General features: G+C 39.9%; 1 protein-coding gene across 1 annotated transcript in view; it reads left to right on the plus strand.

Moving 5' to 3' along the window:
* Nucleotides 1–22,630, plus strand: part of LOC117407280 (radixin-like) — a 95,321-nt gene that overhangs the window by 20,196 nt on the left and 52,495 nt on the right. The window contains exon 3 of the mRNA XM_034012099.3: nt 21,687–21,770. Within this exon, the coding sequence (XP_033867990.3) occupies nt 21,687–21,770 (84 nt within the window). The remainder of the gene's footprint in view (nt 1–21,686; nt 21,771–22,630) is intronic.

The following is a 22,630-nucleotide window of genomic DNA, read 5'->3' on the forward strand; positions in this document are numbered from 1 at the left end:
AGTGGAGAGGTAAGCTCTTCATTACAGTGTTATCTGTGTGAACGGGAAAAGTCTGCAGTGCCGGTATCCTGACTCGATGCACTGATTTAATTTTAATAACTAAATTTGTTCATGTTTATTACGTTGGAGTTGTTTTGATCAGCAGGATCCATGCTCCAACATTCAGTGCTGCTTGGTTACTGTGAAGGAAACACATGATTGACTTGGAGTCTGTGCTCTTACTAACAAACTAGCTAAGTTCTGCCTTAAGTATGTGTGGTGCAACCAAAAATAGGACAGCACTTGATTATCAACTAACTAGTAACTACTAAGCACTTAGTGAAGTCTTTACGTGTTAACTTACGGACAAACTTACGCATAGCTGGTGCAACCCAGCCCACATGCCTAGTGATTATTGGACACTGATATTTATACATCTAAAAGTTCTCTGACAGTGTCCACTTTGTTGGATTTTTATTTATATGGTAACTATTTCTTATTTTCTTTTAATTATTCCATATTGATATACGTTTATTTTCTTTATGTAACACATATGGTAAACAGTAATTCAACATTCATCAAATTATATTCTCCCACGACATGTTAGATTACAGTTGTAACATTATATCAATCAATAGAAACAGACCATTATTACTCAGTGTAAGGTTCAGTCCTTATCTTACCAACAATGACCAATAAGTTGCCACCTGTTCCATCAAAACATTACACACAAAAGACAACATTCCTCCGCCCAGGAGAGCAACCACCAAGAAAAGGTGTTAAAACCAATCCTCGCCCAGGACAACTGGAAGCTGCTAGAGACTGGAAAATGCTGGCAGATGTTGGTCAACGGCTTATTTTTCCACCTGAGATTGCCACCACTAACCTTCGACCAGATATTGTCTTGTGGTCTGGATCAGCACGCCTTGTTCACCTGGTAGAGTTAACAGTGCCATGGGAGGATGCTGTAGATGAGGCGTATGAGAGGAAGAAACTGCGGTATGCTCAACTAGCCACTGAAGCGGAACAGCGAGAATGGAGAGTCCGGGTTTACCCAGTGGAAGTGGGTTGTCGAGGATTTGTGGCACACTCTACAACCCGGTTTCTCAGAGACGTCGGATTCAGTGGCCAAGAGTTGCGTCGCACAGTGAAGAACTTATCTGAAGCAGCAGAGAGGAGCAGCAACTGGCTGTGGTTGAGACGGAAAGATTCTGGCTGGGGATCTCAACCACAATAGTAAGAAAGAAACGCTGATGTACAGGTAAGTAAGCTGGGCTGAGTTGAGTGGGGGACGGAGAGGGGTGATGCTGGGACGCCAGAATCACCGTCGAGCCCTCTTTAGGTGTCGTGGGCTAGTCGACGAAACACTGAGGATGGAAGGTGCCCACTTGAAAACCCCAGAGATGTACCCTACTTAGCTCAATCCAGACAGTTGTCATGCTGATGCGCTGGGGAGGCCGCACTGTGGTTGATCCCCGGAGCCAGCATTGCAGCCGTTGTGTGTGCTGATGCGCCAGGGAGGCAAAATAAGCTGATCCCTGGAGCCAGCATTACACTTCAGCCATTAACACCAGACAGAAGGATATCTACATCATCATATGGAAGGAAACGTAAATGGATGACACATATGGATCACATTAGTTTACTGTAAAGCTACGTCTTAGTTGGTGCTTATCTTGGCGAGAGCCGAGTTCAAATCAGCATGAAGTTTTAACATCTACTCTCGTGTAATGGAAATCAATCGTCATTCTAGGACCGATTTTTATATAAAATTGCAATAACTGATAAACATATTAATTTATATGTTGATAGTCTAATACAAAACAACAGCAATAATGACCAGTTCTGGGCGCCCCGTGCCAAGGTAGATGGTGTGTGTATTACAGGAGTGCACTGGCCTGACCCCTTGTTGTGGTTTATATACTCTCTGTTTGTGATGCTGCTTTTTGGGTGTGATTACCTTCTCCAGCCTGTACCCCTTTTATGGTCTCTATAGGTTACACAGACTTCGAATTCCCTTCACCCAAATGTAAAAACATTCTTCAAGAAACAGAACCGCACTCTAGCAAGAGTCTTAAACATTATACAGAGTACATGTTACATATAAATTCCAATAATACAAACACACAGATTATACAAATTAAATGTTATATAGAAATATAGAAAATAAACATCTCTCCATAACTTATTGTCTAGTCATTAACAGCAAATCAGCAACCAGGGTTCTAGCACAGAATATAGCAGAGACACACCTGCTGTTGGCTGCAGCCTGTGGCTATTGGTTTGTAGATCAAGTTACAAAGGCAATATTAATACATAAAAACATTTTAATTATGATTAGTACATTGTAGAGAATGCTATAAACTTAATGTGCAATTGTTAATCTTTCCAGCCCTAAACGCAACACACACCAGGAATTTTCTATGAAGCTGTCTCTGACTGAAGCCCGGGACAGACAGGCAGGCACAGAGCACAAGGCATTTTGCTGCCTGTATCGCTGGCATTGCTTTCATGTGGTTTTAGACAGATCAGTGCGGGACGATACCGCTAGTCCCATGGTAACGCTCAAATCGAATCCAGAGCGATTTGGTGGATTAACCAATCACAGCTGACAACACGTGCTTGCCAGGAAAATTCATGAACTAAACTGTTGTCTACGGAGGTGTCCAAGCACCCTGAAGTGTTTGATCCCTCCCATATTTCATAAAAGGACAGGCAAGTCAGTATTTTATACACCGCCTCTGATAAGCATCCTTCCTGCCTTTATTATTTCTGTAGTTCACTTCTATTTTTACTAAATAACTAGCTGTAAGAGGATATATTTGATAACACTTTAGCAGTAGGCTACTTACTGTCAAAGTATTGTATGTTTCTTTGCTAAGCTCAGATCGCTCATTTCATATATCTGCATATAGATGACAGAAAAACAAAGTTGAAAAACAAGCCAGTGTTTTTATTTAGTAGATTATATGGGGGGCATTACAGCTTGGCCAAAAGTTTTGCGTCACGCCCTGTAGAATTAATAATGTTATGTTGACATAATGAAATTACGTATCGCCTTGCAGTTTTCCAAAAACTGAAGAATGTGACATTTCGAAATCTAACATGAAATACTATACTACTATTGTAGCGTCTGGTTGACTTTTGAGATACCATTTTGTAGTTTCTTAGATTGAATGATGTTAAATAAAATATCGAAATTATGTTTATATTTTTATTTATTTTTTTATTTTTTTTTAATTATGTCTGCATCCTAATATTCTGCTAGGTGATGCAAAACCTTTGGCCATATATGTACATTTATATAGCCTACTGTGTGGAACTGACAACTACTATACTGCATAGTGCGTACCGCTCCTGTGTGTCTGGGTGCAGACTAGCGGTATCGCACTGAAAATGCCCAGCGGTGCCGTGCCGTGCCTGTCTGTCTTGGGCTTAAGTATTTGACTAAATTCAGTGTTCTGTGCAATACTAGCAGCCCAATGGCCTTTGATTACCTCATTCAAGAAAGTCAGGCTATGAACTTGCAAATCTCAGCCTGATCCATAGTATGTAACACAACACAGAAAAATTGAGTTTGCTATTTAATATAATAAACTGGGGAAATGTAATATAGATTTTTTTTTTTTTTTTGAAGTGTGTCACAGAGGACCTATCACATTTTGCAGCTTCCATAATGCATCATTCCATGACAGCAATGGTAGTTTCCTAAAATATACAGTATACTGACTGGTATGAATGGTCAAAGATAACTAACTGTGTGAAGGTCTCGGCTATACTAAATTTAGCCCTGTCACCACTTTGAAAGCTATGTGCTGAATGATCTGGTAATATAACCTGCTGGAATTTCTGTGCATGCATTGTGCTTCTTTTCCAAATGTTCATGATTATTTATGATATTAACATAAATCTGCATGCAGAAATAACACTGTAAAGCTTGATTGGATATTCAGTGTGCATACACCTGTGATTTTTTCAATGTTTAGGATCAATGTGTAGTCAAGCAGTCATGTAATAAAACGCCATTGATGGTCCAAGTGCTGGTTTGTATGTAGGCAAATTCAAACCGACACATTAAAATCAGCTTCCTTTCAGTCATCTTTTAACAAGGAATGTGATGGAGCTGACTCATTATTATGTATTTTTTAGCAGTCACCCTTACCCAGGGTGACTTACAGTAGTATACAAAAATACATATCAATAATTACAGTACAATTAAGTGCAAGATACAAAATCCAATGACTTCAGTCTTTATAAGAGCAAATATGAGTGCAGGTGAAATACAAAGTACTACAGATTGTGTTAAGTGCAGGATTAAATACAGTAAAATAGGGAGCAGATAAGTGCAAGTTAAAGTGCATTAAGGGCAGAGTGCTATATTGTCCAGAGGGAGAGTTGAGTTTTACAGGTGTTGTCTGAAGAGGTGTGTCTTGAGGAGGTGCTGGAAGGTGGTCAGGAACTGGGCAATCCTGACATCCGTAGAAAGGTCGTTCCACCACTGCGGGGCGAGGGTGGAGAGTTCAGGTGGGGGTGTAGGGAAAGATGAGGGTGTGGAGGTAACTGGGTGCAGTCTGGTCAAGGTATTGGTAAGCAAGTACAAGAGTCTTGAACTGGATGTGAGCGATGAACGGGAGCCAGTGGAGTAGCGTGGGAGAAGTGAGGCAGAGAAAACACCAGGCGAGCAGCGGAGTTCTGGATGAGCTGGAGCAGACACAGGGAGACCGACCAGGAGGGAGTTGCATTAGTCTAGGCGGGAGAGTACCAGGGCCTGGACGAGGAGTTGCGTGGAGTGGTTGGTGAGGAAGGATTCTTCTTATGTTGCTCAGGAAGAAACGGCAGGTGCGTGCTAGAGTGGAGATGTGCTGGGAATACGAGAGGCAGGGATCCAGGGTTACTCTGAGGTTCTTGGCTGAGGAGGAGGGAGAGAGCGTGGTAGATTCCAGAAGAATGGAGATAGAGAGATCAGAGGAGGGGGGGAAAATGAGGTCAGATTTTGAGAGGTTGAGTTTGAGGTGATGCGAGTGCATCCAGGAGGAGATAAACAGACGGACAGGTAGAGGTACCAGAGGGGATGGTGGGGTCAGGGGAAGTGGGAGGAGGTGGGGGGGTGAAGGAGAGGAAGATCTGAGCATCATCAGCATAGAAATGGTATGAGAAACCATAGGATGTGATGAGGGGGTCCAGAGAGCGGATGTAGAGAGAGAACAGGAGAGGACCCAAGATGGACTGATCCTTGGGGGACTCCTGTTGAGAGAGGGTGAGGTGTGGAGGTTGAGCCGCGCCAGGTTACCTGGTAGGTGCGGTCAGAGAGGTAGGAGGAGAACCAGGCCAGAGCAGGAGGGAGGAGAAGGTAGAGAATAGTTTTCGGGGGTTGTTGGTGGAGGAGCGGATAATAGATTGGAAATAGGAGTGTTTGGCAGAGGAGAGGAGGGAGCGGTAGAGGTCTAGGGCAGCAGGGAGTTTGGTTCTCTTCCATTTCTTTTCAGCAGAGTGCAGTTTTATGTTCTTGCCGCTCAGAGCACAGAGGAGAGCCAGGGTTGGGGAGGGGAGGGCAGCTTGGAAGGTGAGGGGACAGAGGGAGTCGAGGGTGGAGTCTATAGAGAGTTGGGAGAAGGAGTCGATAGGAGGGAGGTGAGAGAGAGAACGGTGGAGGCAAGGACAGGGGGAGGGAGAGCAGAGGTTATGGCAGGAGGTGACAGTGGGGGTAGGTGGAGTAGGGAGAGACAGAGCTTTGCCAGCTTTGTGGGTAGGAGGCCAGCTTTGTGGGTAGGAGGGGATGGAGAGAGAGAAGTTGAAGGAGTGAAGGAGAGAAAGGAATCCAGCAGAGTGGGTGGGGTTGGAGAGATGGATATTGAAATCACCCAACAGGACAGTTGGGGTAGACAGAGAGGGGAGGGAAGAGAGGAGATAGTCGAGTTCATCGAGAAAGTGAGCGAGAAGTCCAGGGGGACGGTACAGTACAATTAGCAGAAGTTGACAAGGAGAGGTTAGTTGGACAGCGTGACATTCAAAGGTGTTCACAGAGTGAGGCGAGGTCGGAAGGGACAGAAAAGAGTAAGGAAGGAGAGAGGAGACCAGTCCCACCTCCCCGTCCTGTGAGACGTGGAGTATGGGACAGGATGTAGAGAGGACAGGGCAGCAGGAGTTAGTGTTAACAGGAGAGACAGGTTTCAGTGAGAGCAAGGAAATCGAGAGAGAGGTGGGAGGCAAAGGAAGAGATGAAATCAGCTTTGTTAGCAGAGGAGTGACAGTTCCAGAGGGCACCAGAGAGAGTGCGGGGGGGTGGGGGGGGGCAGAGGGATGAGGTTAGGGGAGCAGCGGAGGAGAAAAGACAGAGATACTACTTAAGCAACACAACAGTTTCAGTGCACTTCAGTGGGATCACACAACTACAAAAAGCTGTGTGGAAACCAACACATTTCAGATCATCTTTCACTAGAGGTTGATTTGCAAAGGTGCCTGTATAGATCTACCAGCAAACCTAGCAATCTGTGTATTACTGTAGATGCAAACCAACTATGATCTCACTTACAAATGTCTGTATACTGTCAATCCAGTCCCTTTCACAAGCACAAAAATTAACGTTTGATTATTGAGGGCACACATGGCAGTGTCTAAGATTGACTTGAAGACAATTTGATACCCTCAAGAATATGTTTATTTTTGTTAGCCAATATAATTGTACAAGACCATTTGACAGAGTGCGAGTGACTTTTGAAGGCAAATGCTGAGTACCTGTAAACTGCTATACAACTTCCAGTGTGAACTTATCTTTATTGTTCTATTGCCTCATCCGTGCTGCAATTCTTTTCGTGTTTGCTGTGTCTGCATATCATTTCTGGCAATGACTGCCCTTTCTGTCAGTCAGAGGTATTAAGTCTCCACATTAGCAAGGGAAGTGGTGCCTTCAATATTAAATAAACAAATGGGGTGAAGTAACCTGCTGTAATTCCAAATGGTAAATCTTCGTATGTGCCAATTCATTTGTTTACTATCCAAGAATAATAATTGTTAGTATGTATGGCCTCACCTCAACTCTTAAATCACTCTGGATAAAAGGTTAATGTGTCCAGCGCACCGGAAGCGAACTGGAGAGCTGAGTGAAGACAGGTCATTGTTCATCATAACAGTTAACTTAATTATGGAAAGCAACAGCAAAATTCGACCTGTGCTGCCATGTTTCAAATGTACAGTGTGGCCTGTCACAAAGACGGCCGGAGTGGGTGGCGTCAGACCAGAGCCAGGAAATAAACACACAGAGATTTGGGGTTTGGTGAAGCTGAGCGAATGCTTTCGCTCAGCATTTAATAACAGAACAGAAAATAAAAGGTTTGAACAGACAAAACAGGACACGGCACTTTAAGCCAAAATAAATAGACAGACAAAACGAACTAACACTTAACAAACGGTGCACGGAGATAAACAAACACGGTGAGAACAAACACTATTTACGTTTTTATTTCGCTTTTCTTTCTCCTTCTCTCTCTCCCGTTCTCCACTCTCGAACACCCAACCCCGACTGAATGAAAATGTGCCTCTATATATACTGTTGTGCTGGGATTCAATTACTAATTAATTATTCACTTGAATCCCAGCACGTGAATTAATTCTGTGCAACCCCGTGCTCATATATTACTTTTAATCAGCACGTGAAGTGATTTGTGCCCTCCTCGTGCCTAAATACAAATCTACACTTTTTAAATACACGTGAAACACAGACCCGTTTATATCCCGTGTACCAATCTATACACCAACATTAACACACACACGCAACATACAACACATAACACACAAATGCACACAGGGGCGGGGCACATTGCCACAGGCCTCACTGGATTTTTCACTCCTCCCAAGCTCTTGGTAAAAGTCACATTGTGTCTACACTGGTCAGGCTTAATTTACTATGTTGTGACCCTCGTATCGTACAGTGGTAGCCATAACCAGCCATTAATGCTTACCTTACATTCCAGGGTAAAGACTACAAACTACTGGGGGTCCTATGTATCTCCCTTTGAAGAATTTTACACCGTATTCTTCATAAAACCCGGGTTTTAAATTACCCAACGCTACCCGGGTCTCTCTGTACTGTCCAGGTTTCGATTTATTAATTTGAGAATTTAAAGAAAATGTAGAAAATATGACAATGCAGTTGTAAGCGTGGTTCTCTGGCCGGCGTAATAAAGACAACATTAAAACAAGCTTTTGCATTAAGCCTTTTCTTAACTGACAGGATATCAATGTTTTACAGAAAACAATAACACAGAGTGGCAAGTACACCTCAATGACTATTCTCGGGAACAAAATCGGACACAAAACAACACAACAGGACTCTACAGTGCGACTAATTTGGTTGCATATGCGACAAAAAATTTGCTTGTGCGAACGTAAATTTTAATTTAGGCACACCTGTGCCACTAGAAACTCCTAAAGGTTGACTAAAAAATGTTTATTTTTTATTTTTTATTAGCTGACAGTATAAAACATTAAACAAGGAAAAACAGATCTAAACTCTCATAATTTCACCGATTTTGATCAGTGCGATGGCTACAAGGGCTGCTACGATTTAACTCGAAAATCAATTTTTCGATCGATTCCATTCCTCATTATGTACATCGATATAAATACTGGATAATCGATTCAAGAATTACATTTTTGTAACGCGCATAGTTAATAACATTATTTAAGTTTCATCAACGAAACTGCACCGAACTCCCTGCCTTGGTATTTACAGTATTTCTGCCAGACAAGCAGTGGGAGTGCTCTTTTCCTGCTCATGTTAACTAGCATCTGATTTGCTGGTCCCATCCTACCAGCGAATCAGATTTGAAAATGCTTTGTAAGTACGCCCCTCTATGTTCAATGTAAACAAACAAAAAAGCACGCCTCCTTGAATCCAGAGCAGGACGACAGGTTTGTATTCCTGGCAAACAGCCTCTAAATAAATTGTGCACAATGAAGAAAACTGACTGGATATAGTTTGCGCTTCTTTGAAATCTAAAAATGAACTGTTATATAATGAATATTTTAACAATATTCAATAATATGGAAAACTACAAAGCGGTATGTAATTCAGTACGTTAATGTAACATTATTCAACAGGTTTCATTCGGCTTTATGAAGCAAAATGTGTTAATTGTAAAAGGTGATACAAAACTTTTAGCCACAGCTGTATGTTACCCTGCATGAACAAACGCTATGTTGTGCAGCCAGTGAAAAGGGCCCTGGTTGTTTTTCAGACATAGTCTTTGGAGTTATGGGTCAGCACAAGAAACAACAGTAGTGTAGTACTAGTAGCTTCTGATATGGAGTAGCTAAGTTAATACAGGGTTACAAATAAAACAAGTCCTAATTTTGGGAAACCAATGAATGTGACTTACTAAAGCAACAGAACCTGAGGAAGCAGGCTTGTGCCGTTAAATGTTCCCAGACGAAGGCGAGGACATTTGACATAATGAGCAGGGACTTACTAGAAGGTAAAGCCGTCTTATGAGTGTTCTACTGCTATTAGAAAATGGATATGTTTAAAAAAAAAAAAAAAAAAAAAGTTTGTTTTAATGGTTCTGTACAGCACTAGTTTTTGTTGATGATTATTTATTTATTTATTTATTTATTTATTTATTAGCAGACGCCCTTATCCCGGGTAACTTACTTTTATACTGTGATATTTTGTACCAATTGTATTGCATTTATAAAATATCACAATACAGAATATCATAATGCAGGTAAGAGCAGTTATGAAAGTACAATAAGATCAAATTTAAGTAAGAGCAAAATAAAGAATACAGTAAGGTATAAGTAAGAGCGAGTTTGACTAAGCAGTTAGAACCTATAGTAAATATTTGCTTATATGAGTAAAGTCCAGTAAGAACCTGTAGTATGATAAATGGCTGAGAATACAAACATTTTCCTCAATATTCCTTGAGTAATGCGGTTTGTTCAGAATTCCATCTGTGGTCTGGTAGCCTTCAGGCTTCATTTTCCCAGCGGTGCACTTTGTCACTTTGTTGATATTTCCAATAGCCTAAATAAAACCTCAATACTAAAATAAAAATCTTCCACTTACATGGAGCTGTTCTTCAGTTCAGGTACCTCATACACAAAAGCGAACATGGTTTGTGAACTGTTTGTAAAACATGCAAAAGAATAAAAGTGCTTGTTGTTTTTGTTCAGTACCAAGTGTATTCAAAGCCTCCTTCCTGGCTTTGAGTCCAAGAGAGCACCATCCTGTGTTGTTCCTGGGATATGCTGAAGTAATGTTGCTGAAAGCAGTCAGACTGCATCCAGTATGATTTCTTCAACTTGTCATTCAAACTGGAGACTAGTTGCTATTGTGGTTTTTGTATTGCCGTTGACAGCAAATACTAGTCTATTTTCATTCATTCATTCATTCATTCATTCATACTAAATTTAAACAGATGAGCAGACGGACTACATTGACAGACAATTTTCAGAGGGCGTATTTTGTACTAGAACAGAGATTATTTACGTATTTTGTGGCAGATTGATTTGGAACAGTGATTTAAACGTAGTTTGAAAGATAAGATTCAAGGTCCTTTACCAGAGATTAAGGACCTCATATTGACCAATCAGGCTAAAGGAAATCTCAGATCCATTTAATTGCTAGTAATTGTTTTGTCCTCCTGCTTGTTAAAACAGTATTTACATTAAAGATTTTTCAGTGATTTTTATTTTATTATTATTTTTATTTTTCCCCCCTGTGGAAGGGTGGTGGGTAATTCACTGACACAGGACACAGAGAAATGAGTCTGAAAACACCGCACAGGTGCCCAGTTTTATTAGAAACTGATTTTGGTTCAGCCCGCAGAGGGCGCTGTTGTCTGTGGCCTGCCGTACCAGCTATGGTAGCGACAGAGCCACAACTATACCAGAGCGGTACAGGGTACAGAGGTTTAAACAAAAACACTAATCAAAAGGCGAAAGGAACAGGGAAAACAAAACACAGTAAACAAAACTACAAAATAAAAAGTGCTGCGCTCGGCAGCTTCACCCCAACCGTCGCGACCCGCACGGCCCGGGTCTCCGTCCTACCCTAGCGGCTCCCTCAGCCTGCTATACACTTTATCGGGGCTGCCCAAGAGTTTTCCCCGCTACCGCTAATTCTTTTGTTTCTTTCTTTTATTATTTATTTGTCTTGCTGGGATTTTCGTCCCGGCTGATTTTCCTCCAGCGCTTCCGCACGCCGTTTACGTCTCCGTGGGCAGACCTGAGGGAACAGCAGAATGAAACTTATAGGGTCAGCAATTCCCCCAAGACCCACCTCCCAGCCACTCAGAGAGAAGGAAAGTCCGCACACCCACTCTCCCCCCTCTCCGTGTCACTGCCATGACTGACAGGCGGATATTGACGAGCTGCTGCCCTCTCCCTGCAGCACTATGAACACGTCAGAAGAGTCAGCACAGGTCTCCCCCTGTTACACCCCCCCTTAAATAGTCTAAGCTTTGTGGCAAGGGACTGATCCTTTTTTTCATCATAATAGGGAACATGCATTGGGAAGGTTTTTTTTCTCTCATTTGGCTTTCCGCTCCTCTGCTTACTGTTTCTGTCATGGAGGTGTGGAATACTGTTCCAAGCCTTTTGTCACAGCTTTATACACATACTGTACAAATATACACAATCCTACTGTACATGCGTAGACGGGCAACAAGTTTCCACACAGGACATATCTTTGAAAGTCCCTTGTAAGTAAGATCAGTATGTAAAGCTGTAGAGAATTGTGAGTGAATGAGAGATGTCACTTTATCCTAGCAGGACTCCCTGTATCGCCTTTCCCATTTGTATAAAAGGCTTGTCTGTGGAGAAGACCTTTTGTTTTTAAAGGCAGGGGTGGAAAGCCCCCCGGGGAGAGGGGGGAGAGAGCTGCCCTTGTTGGATCAGCTATGACGTGCATTCGTAAAGAGCTGAATACCATTTCTCCTAGCAGTTGCATATAATGCGGTCTTTTATTTCTTACTTGTTACCCACAAGCTATTTTTAGGAGCCCATTAGCAAAATAAGTCATTTTTGGTGGTTAAACTTGAAGCACTCCAGTATGCTGCAAAAAATATGTATTTATTTTTTAACTCAACTGTATTTTACTCCTGGAGAAGAGTCAGACCTGAATGGAGCCATTGGCTGGGGAATAGAGTATATCTGTTTTATATGAAACTTATAATTCTTTACAATAAACATATTACTGTTACTTCACTGTGTGGATCATTTAAAATTAAAGCATACTTTGGTTGTTAAATGTTGTGGTTCTTAAAATAGCTACATGTAACATTGTAGAGTTGAAACATAAAGTAGGCCTATAGCCTACCAGATGAAGTAGTAGAAAAAACTCTGAACATTTAAAAAAACGACTAGTTTCTTACCTCATATGATGAGCTCCACACACAGAGTGAACTCCCAGTCTTCATGGTGCTTGGGTCAGGAGAAAAGCCAATCTCTTTCCCAGAGATCCTTTATATAATCCTTTTTTGGCGCCAAGTAATGTCCCTCCTCTATAAAGCCTCCCCTTCCTGGAGTAACTGTGTCCAAATTTCTCCTGCGTATGTTTGGATTAGGACTCAGTATAGTTTTTGGCATTATGTGCTTACATTTTCTTGTTTGTTGTTAAGAAAATGACTATATATATATATATATATATATATATATATATATATATATATATATATATATATATATATTGATGCTATCATATATATAACTTTATTATTTATTTATTTTTCTTCCCTTTTCTCTCTAGCACTGCTAGTTATTCCTGGTGGCTATCCGTCTTTTCACACAGATGCCTTCTATACAATGACATTAGAAATGCGTGTAGAAAAGGAGAAGCCATACTAATGGGGGATTTCAACATCCCCCGTATAAAATGGGAGAACCCGGTGGGGAGCACGAAGGACGAAATTGAAATGGTGGAAATGACAAATGACTGCTTCCTAACGCAATTTGTCAAGGCACCAACTAGAGGGGAGGCATGCCTTGATTTAGTCTTTTCAAATAACGAAGACAGAATAACTAAAACAGGTCGGAGAGCCATTGGCAAACTCAGACCACAACATGGTCTCATTTGAAGTGTTTTTTAAAACCCCCAAAGTAATGACTAAAGCTAAGGTTTACAATTTTAGAAAAGCAAACTATGAAGGTATGAAACAGAGACTAACAGAAGTAGATTGGAGTAAAATAGTAAAAATGTAGTACTAGAGGCGCAAAACAATTACATTACATCAAAAACAGCATGGTTTTAGCAAAGGTAGATCATGTCTAACTAACCTGCTTGACTTTTTTGAGGATGCAACATTGACAATGGATAATTGCAAAGCATACAATATGGTTTATTTAGATTTCCAGAAAGCTTCTGACAAAGTCCTGCATAAAAGATTAATTCTCAAACTGAATGCAGTAGGGATTCAAGGAAATACATGCACATCGATTAGGGAGTGGTTAACATGTAGAAAACAGAAAGTAGAAGAAACCCCAAAATGGAGGAAGGTAACCAGTGGTGTACCACAGGGATCAGTATTAGGTCCTTTGCTATCCCTGATCTACATAAATGATTTAGATTCTGGTATAGTAAGCAAACTTGTTAAATTTGCAATCTTCCTGGTTTTAAAACAGGAACACATGCTAGTTCTTACCGACAACACCATGTCAGTAAAATACATAAAGTCGTGGGAACTGTGCCTCCAGGCCTTAAGGATCTGGAATTGGTGCGGGACACAGGACATTCACATAGAGGTGGCTTACCTACCCGGACTCGACAATAGCCTGGTGGACCATCTGAGCAGAGAGAGGTTGCCTCACAAATGGCAAATCCGGCCACAGGTTTTACAATGGATTTTCCGTAGTCTGGGTCAACCACAGGTAAGAACATAAGAAAGTTTACAAAAGAGAGGAAGCCATTCGGCTCATTGTGCTCGTTTGGTTGTTAGTAGCTTATTGATCCCAGAATCTCATCAAGCAGCTTCTTGAAGAATCCCAGGGTGTCAGCTTCAACAACATTACTGGGGAGTTGGTTCCAGACCCTCACAATTGAGTGAAAAAGTGCCTCCTATTTTATGTTCTGAATGCCCCTTTATCTAATCTCCATTTGTGACCCTTGGTCCTTGTTTTTTTTTTCAGGTCGAAAAAGCCCCCTGGGTCGACATTTGTCAATACCTTTTAGAATTTTGAATCAGATCACCGCGTAGTCTTCTTTGTTCAAGACTGAATAGATTCAGTTATTTTAGCCTGTGCATACGACATTCCTTTTAAACCCGGGATAATTCTGGTTGCTCTTCTATTCGCCTCGGCAGAAAATACCCAACTGCCACTGTTCTGCTCCAGGTTCCAACAAGAAGCAGACATGGCAGTAGACGGTCTGTCCATCCCATGGTCAAGCAGTTTAATATACGCATGTCCTCCACTGCCATTAATTCCATCTGTGCTCAGAAAGGTGAAAAGAGACCCGGCCAGTCTCATCCTAGTAACTCCCTACTGGGTGAAGAGATTCTGGGTCTCGGAAGTACTAGAGATAGTAGAAGCCGGGCCAATACACTTACCAGTGACCCGAGATCTGCTGTCTCAGAACAGAGGGAGGATGCTGCACAACAATCCAGCATGGTTACAACTAGCTGCTTGGAAATTGAACGGCGGCAGTTGTTAGATCAGGGGCTATCTGAACAGGTAACCAACATCTTACTGGCTTCAAAAAAACATCTACTTTTCAAGCCTATACAGGTAAATGGAAGAAATTCATCCATTGGTGCAACCCAAATCTTTGCACACCACAAACATAAATCTGCCAACATTTTTATCCTACCTGTGCCACCTATTCCATAAAGGTCTTGCGCTCTCCTCCATCAAAGTGCACATCACTGCAATATCGAGCATTTTACCTGGATGGGAGGGTCACCTGGTAGGTTCTCACCCCGCGGTGTCCAGATTCCTCAGGGGGGTTAACCACTTAAGTCCCCCAAGGAAACATATCCTTCCACAATGGAACCTCAGTCTAGTACTGAGTAAACTCATGGGGCCACCATTTGAACCCATGGCAACATGCGACCAAAAATTCCTAACATGGAAAACGGCATTCTTGGTAGCAATAACATCAGCAAGAAGGATAAGTGAGATACGGGCACTGGTCATTGATGCACCCTATTTCCAGATCTTCAGGGACAGGACTGTCTGCAAACCTAATCCTCAATTTGTGCCAAAAGTGGTGACACAGTTCCATCTACATCAGATCATAACTCTTCCTGATTTTTTCCCAAAACTGCATAAATCTAAATCAGAGGCCAGACAGCACTTAATTGGTGTCAGAAGAGCACTAACTTCCTACATTCATAGAACCATCAACAAAAGACCATCAGGACAGCTCTTTGTAGCTTTCAATTCACAAAATCAAGGTCAACCTGTCTCCAAACAGACAATCTCCAGGTGGATTACATCTTGCATCGAATTTTGTTATAACCTGGACAAGAAACCGGTTCCAGGTCTGGTAAAAGCACACTCGGTGAGAGGAGTAGCTACTACATGGGCACATTTAAAATCTGTCCCATTTCAAGACATTTGCAATGCAGCCATGTGGGCCTCCTCCGAGACCTTTACAAAACACTACAACTTAAATGTGTCTTCTCAGCCAACTTTTGCTCACTCCGTATTATCTGTGGCTTCGGGCACTACTATCTAACCTACCACCACTTGTCTACTTCCCATGGTAGGGTTCACTCTGCTCATACGAGGTAAGAAGACAAAGATTACCTGTAATATGGTTTCTTTGTAGTATGATGAATTCCACACACCTATATCCCACCCTCCTTCCCCATTTTCGTGGTTTCACTTTGGTTAGTTGGTTTGGAAATTTGGACATAGATACTCCAGGAAGGGGAGGCTTTACAGAGGAGGGACATTACTTGGCGTCAAAAAATGATTATATAAAGGATCTCTGTGAACGAGATCGGCTTTTCTCCTGACCCAAGCAACATGGAGACTGGGAGTTCATTCACTCTGTGTGTGGAGTTCATCATAGTACGAAGAAACCATATTACAGGTAATCTTCGTCTTCTGGACTATTTAATTAAATCCTCTTAGTAAGAGGAATGGTGTCCTGAAAAGGGACAAGCCTCTTTTCGTTCCCAAACGTTTATGTTCTTCTTGTGTACTTATCTGGTATGCACATATCCTGACAAATGGACGCTGGAACTTGACAAAGGAACACAATCTCATCCATCATTGGGAAAGCAGAAAGTTGTATTAACATGTAGCAGTCATATTAGGTTGGAGGCAGGGTGGGACAAATCACGTTGTATGCTGGTGGCCAACATTTTCAAATAGAGACAATATGAGGAGACATTGTATATTTAGCACACATTGCTATTGCTTTTGCTTTTGTTTTCATGCAATGGATGTTTTTTTATTAACTTGTGGGAGGGGAACTATATACAATCAATGTGCCAGGGAACTAAGTACATAATTCCAGGGAACTACTGTATATTCTGTGCATGAAAGGCCAGGGAACTATTTACTGTGTGCATAAAATGCCAGTGAGTGAAGTATATGCATACAACTCCAGGGAACTACATACATGAAATGCCAAGAAATTCAACTATATTAATAAAATGCCAGAGAAGATAACAATATAACAATTCCAGTAAGTGAACATATTATTATTATTATTATTATTATTATTATTATTATTATTATTATTATTATTATTATTATTATTATTATTATTGTTACCGTCATATTTGCTTTTGTGTTAACTGTAAAAGTGCCAGGTAAGCAACACAAAACCAATTTAAATTGACCTTATTTTTTTTTTAATCGCCTCTACGCCGTCACCTCAGACTTTCCACGGATCAGGGAAAATTAGGACTATTTTTTTCATGGTAAAAAGTTGCTCATTTCACTGCATTTCACTGTCTAAAAATAGAGATTTCATGATCAAACATTAATATTTATTAAAGCAGAAAAAAAGTGTTGTCAAAATTGATCGTTTTTTCTATTATATAACAGATGTTCCTAAATATTTAAATGCATACCTAAAAAACAGTAACTCCTAAATTGTATTTAGTTTATCTATCCTTTTAAAGACGTTCTATTTTCACCATCAGTGAATTATCAAACAACCTAAACAAATGGACAGAGTGATCTTTGATGCATGCAGCTGTGTCTTTCTCATTGAAGACATTTTTTAGAAGTTGTGCAGCTCTAATGCAGTGTGTTCAGTTATTTACTTTTAAAGGTGCTTTTTTTGTTTGTTTCATTAGTTGGCTAAAGCAGTCTCTTCTGAACTGCAGACAAAGCAGAATGAATTCGGAATGATTATTTCCGCTGTTCTACCCTAACTTGACTGGCTGGTGCGCTTTTACTATGGAAACAAGAAAAGGTGGTTTGGTTCTACAAGTTTTTAAAGGGATTGATGCTGCAAGATCAAAAGGGGCAGTGCAGATTCTGCCAGTTTTGAAGCTGAAGTGCTGTCTGTATACAGGGGTGTGGAAGTTTGGAAAAAAAACTTCTTGTCCAAGAGACAAAATGCTAGAAAAATCTACTTGCCCCCTCCCTGTCGCACAAAATACAGAATATAACTTATTCTAGCGTCTGGGTACCTCGTATAGCGCCAGCAACATTAAATGCTGGTGCCAGTAGACATGTAAAATGTTATTACATTGTTTTTTTTCATTTGGGTGGCTATTCTCAGAAGAAGCAACTGCATCTAATTCTGTAAAGACAATGTATACATTTTTATTTTGTTTAATTTCTATTATAAACATATTTTTAAAAACATTGTACAGCTATTTTTCCTCAACTCGACCCTGTGCTCTTGTCCCCATGATGGCTAGCTGGAACGCTGCTGCAGCAGGGTGATCTGAACCTGTGTTCTTGTCCCCATGATGGCTAGTTGGAATGCTGCTGCAGCACGGTGATCTGAACCTGTGTTTTTGTCCCCATGATGGCTAGCTGGAACGCTGCTGCAGCAGGGTGATCTGAACCTGTGTTCTTGTCCCCATGATGGCTAGCTGGAACGCTGCTGCAGCAGGGTGATCTGAACCTGTGTTCTTGTCCCCATGATGGCTAGCTGGAACGCTGCTGCAGCAGGGTGATCTGAACCTGTGTTCTTGTCCCCATGATGGCTAGCTGGAACGCTGCTGCAGCAGGGTGATCTGAACCTGTGTTCTTGTCCCCATGATGGCTAGCTGGAACGCTGCTGCAGCAGGGTGATCTGAACCTGTGTTCTTGTCCCCATGATGGCTAGCTGGAACGCTGCTGCAGCAGGGTGATCTGAACCTGTGTTCTTGTCCCCATGATGGCTAGCTGGAACGCTGCTGCAGCAGGGTGATCTGAACCTGTGTTCTTGTCCCCATGATGGCTAGCTGCAACACTGCTGCAGCAGGATGATAAGGGTTTCCAACAATTTTTACAAAAACCTGCCCAATCAGGAGCGTAAGTTGACATCACAACTTCAGATGCTGTTCCCCATTGTAGCAAGTAGCAAGTACACTATTTGCAATTGTAACTTTTTTTGTGTTTTATGTGCTTAATTACCAGGGATCATAGGAACCCGTTTGCTGTGGAAAAACATGGATTGTCTGTGCTGTCGTAGAATTTTTAGTTTTACACTTGCAAAAAACATGCAATGCTTTTTTTGGTTGCTTGATGACCAAATCAGTACACTGATCATATGTAATCAATTCAGCTATCATACATAATCAATACACCTGTCATATATAATCAATACACCTATCATATATAATCAGACAATTTTGCTTTAAAGCTTTAAATTTATTAAACATACTTGTTCAATAAAACTGCTTCTGGAGGTCAAGGTTGAAATGTTGCTGCAGTTTACTTCAGTATCCTGTGTGTTTTTACTACTCAACAAGCTGTTTAAAGATGCTGAATACGATAATAAAAATCACCCCTAAATATTGGGTCAGTGAGTTTGGCAATAGCCATCCAGGTGACAAAGACTAACTCGAGATAAACTAATATAAATACTATTTTTTGTTTTCTATTATTAGTACACAGACATATTTGTAATGTTTAAAGTAAAATGTTACGTTTGTTTATATTATTGATTGATGGTACTCTGGTGAGCTTGTAACTTCCTTTGAATTTGAAAGTGTACCAATAAATACCTTTTATTTTAATTGCGGATTAATGCAGAGAATTTCTTTTTTCTTTTTTTGCAGAATCAATCAATCAATCATTCATTTTCTTTAATCAAGTAAAACCCTTGAGAACAAATTCTCATTTGCAAGCCTAGTACCAGACTGTGCCTTTTAGAAAGTGCTAGCCCAAAGTAATATCCCAGAATGCAATGTGCGTCATATCCACAGATGTTGGTGCGTGTTATTGTTACAATGTTTACCAACAGTGATGTAAACACTAAAGGTTGTGTATTATATAGCTTAGTATTTTGGTCTAAAATATCGTTAATACTTTAAAATTATTCAAAATATATCCAATTGTAATACCCGTATAAATGCCCAAAACAAGCCCAAAAATTAGGCACCCGCCCAAAGCCATTTTTTTATGCATAAAACAAAAAATACAAGCCCAACTGGGTGTGAACCCGCCCAATCTGGCAACACTGAGGGTGATCTGAACCTGTGCTCTTGTAAATCCAATAGATAATTAATATTGCTTCTGTTCAATACTAGTTAAAAAGCTTAATTTTTATATATTCCAAAGTAGTGTTCAAATATATACAATATGTAAATATGGTAAATGTATATTTAACAAACTTTATATTTAACAAACTTTTTTGCTAGCAAAGTTTGTCCTGAAATGCTTCTAAACCATAAACTTTACATTTTTTTTCTTTCAAAATATTTCAACAAGTACACATTTTTTTCTAATCAGCTAATACCTTAGTAGTTGTTGTTGTTGTTGTGTTTTACTGTATTTATGCATTTAATGTCAGGTTCATTTATTAAGAAAGCAGAACGACTTAGTTGCTAAATACTAAATGCCACCTTCAATTTGAATATGTTCACAGGGGTGTGCAATTTTTTAACAAAAAGTTTTGTCCAAGGGACAAAATGCTAGAAAAATCTACTTTTCCCCTACCTGTCGCACAAAACCCATACTAAAAAGTAGACTAACTTGTAGGTTTTTGGTTTTATTTAACAGTGAACACAAACAATCAGTTAGTAATTAACAGAGACGGATCTAGCCTTTTAGCTTGACAGGTTCACTAAATTCTTCAAGATACATGAAAGGTTGCCTGTGACCCCACCTCACCTCAACAAACGTACAATATGCTTTAAGGAAATGTTCCTTTCAGTGCAGTTTGGAACTCATTTTCTAGTACATTTAAGTAACATGAGTACAACTATAATAAGCAATACTTGGGAGTTATTCAAATATAAAAATATCTTCTGCCTGTTTATTTTCCCCCCACTTTCTCTATAAGCTGAATTGAACTCCTGATGTCCAGGTATTTGTTTTGTTGCATCACAGATTTGAAATCATTGCCAACTATTACTGCTGCTTTGTGGAATCCAGGTTTTTCTTGACGTTCTTTCAGTTTTGTAACTGCTGAACCCAAGGCTTTTAAAGGACTTGTGTATAACCAGTCAAGTTTCTCGCATTTTTTACTGTTTTTTTGCTATCAAAATGCACACATTATTTACAGTAGGTTCCATCAAATTCTGCAAAGACAAAATAGTTTTCATTTTTTATTTTTTTTAAACAGTACAACATTTTACAGCTATTTTTCCTCATCTAACATCTTGTCCCTTGATGGCTCACTGGAACACACAGCAGGGTGATCCTGGTTTCATACCCTGATTGTTTGTTGCAGCGTTTTTTTGTTGTTTTTTTTTGTTTGGGAAGGCAACATTCTTTCCCTGCACTACTGTCATGAAATATTATACAGATAATCTCATATATAAGTATTTCATTTCTATCATTTATAAATATTATTTGTCATTCTTCTTGTTGTAATAGTTTCACAAATCAATGGATTGTGAATGTCCAATAAATAACTAATACCGTTTTTTTTTTGTTAATATAGCATTTTAAACCTAAAAATATATGTAAATATGTTAAACAGCAAACTAGGTTAGTAATTACATTTGCCAGGGAAAGTTTGTCTTGAAATGCTTCTAAACAGTAAACTATTTATTTATTTATTTATTTATTTATTTATTTATTTATTTTTTAAACATCCCAACAAGTACATTCACCACAAAGTGTTATAAATTACACAACACGATTTTTTCGAATCCGCTATTACCTTACCGACTATGGTGTGTGTTTAGGTTTTTTTTTTAAATTTTACTAGATTGATGCATTCAAATGTCAGGTTCATGCATAACAAAAGCAGTATCACTTATTTGCTAATTTACAAAAAACATAAATAATTTAAAAGATTAGTCTGTGCATTACAAATATACCCCGAGCGTCTTTCTTGCAACAGAACGAACATAGGAAAAATAAATAAATAAACACTACTTGTCCAACAGACAAAGCACAAAGGCAAAACTTGTCCCTCACACAAATTTTGTTGTCCCGAACGTCGGGCGACACGAATTGCACACGCCAGCAAACCATGTGACTTATGTTTGTCAGTCTTACAGCAATCTTCCTGTATTACTGATGGAAAATTGTTATATAATATATATATATATATATATATATATATATATATATATATATATATATATATATATTTGTAATATTCTTGTTTTTATTTACATGTGTTTTTTTCCTTCCACTAGATCAATGTACGGGTCACTACGATGGATGCAGAGCTGGAGTTTGCCATCCAGCCCAATACAACTGGCAAGCAGCTATTTGACCAGGTTAGTTATCAAGGAGGCTGTGTGGTCCAGTGGTTAAAGAAAAGGGCTTATAACCAGGAGGTCCCCGGTTCAAATCCCAGCTCAGCCATTGACTCAATGTGTGGCCCTGAGCAAGTTACTTGACCTCTTTGTGCTCCGTCTTTCGGGTGAGACGTAATTGTAAGTGACTCTGCAGCTGATGCATAGTTCACACACCCTAGTCTCTGTAAGTCGCCTTGGATAAAGGCGCCTGCTAAATAAACAAATAATAATAATAATAATAAATAATAATCGTTCTCTTCAAATACATTTTATGCAGTTCTTATGTTTCTGCCTCTCTCTTAATTTTTCATGTGTCTCTGTTCATCATTATTGCAAAAGGAATTGCATATACTGTATCTCTAGGACTATATTTTGTTATGATCACTTTGCATGTAAAATAGTGTATTTACCCATATGTAATTTATTGGGTCACCTTAATCCTATCCAATATTACTGCACATGGTGGCTTTTTGTAGGTTCTGTTTGGGATATCTCTGAAACTACTGGCTTTCTATCAAACTTGATTTTCATGATTATTGATTATGACAACCACCTCTCTGTACTGACACCTAAAAAATACAAATGTATTGATAAATATTTAAACAAGATGAATCTCTGATTCACAGTTCAATGAGAGATGTTTATTATAGCTATGGGTCACACAGATTAGCTGTGTAACTTGGGGCTTGGAATCTAAAGATCAGGACATTATACGATCAGGGGCTCACTGGTTCACATCTTGGTTGTCCTGAGTTGCCCCATTTTACATGTCTGCAGTGACGAACCTCATTCTAATTCGTGCTGTCCGAAGGGAAGTTTTTTGTGTTTGACTCCAAACA

This window comes from Acipenser ruthenus, chromosome 8, assembly GCF_902713425.1.
Source record: "Acipenser ruthenus chromosome 8, fAciRut3.2 maternal haplotype, whole genome shotgun sequence".
NCBI classification, from domain to species: domain Eukaryota; kingdom Metazoa; phylum Chordata; class Actinopteri; order Acipenseriformes; family Acipenseridae; genus Acipenser; species Acipenser ruthenus.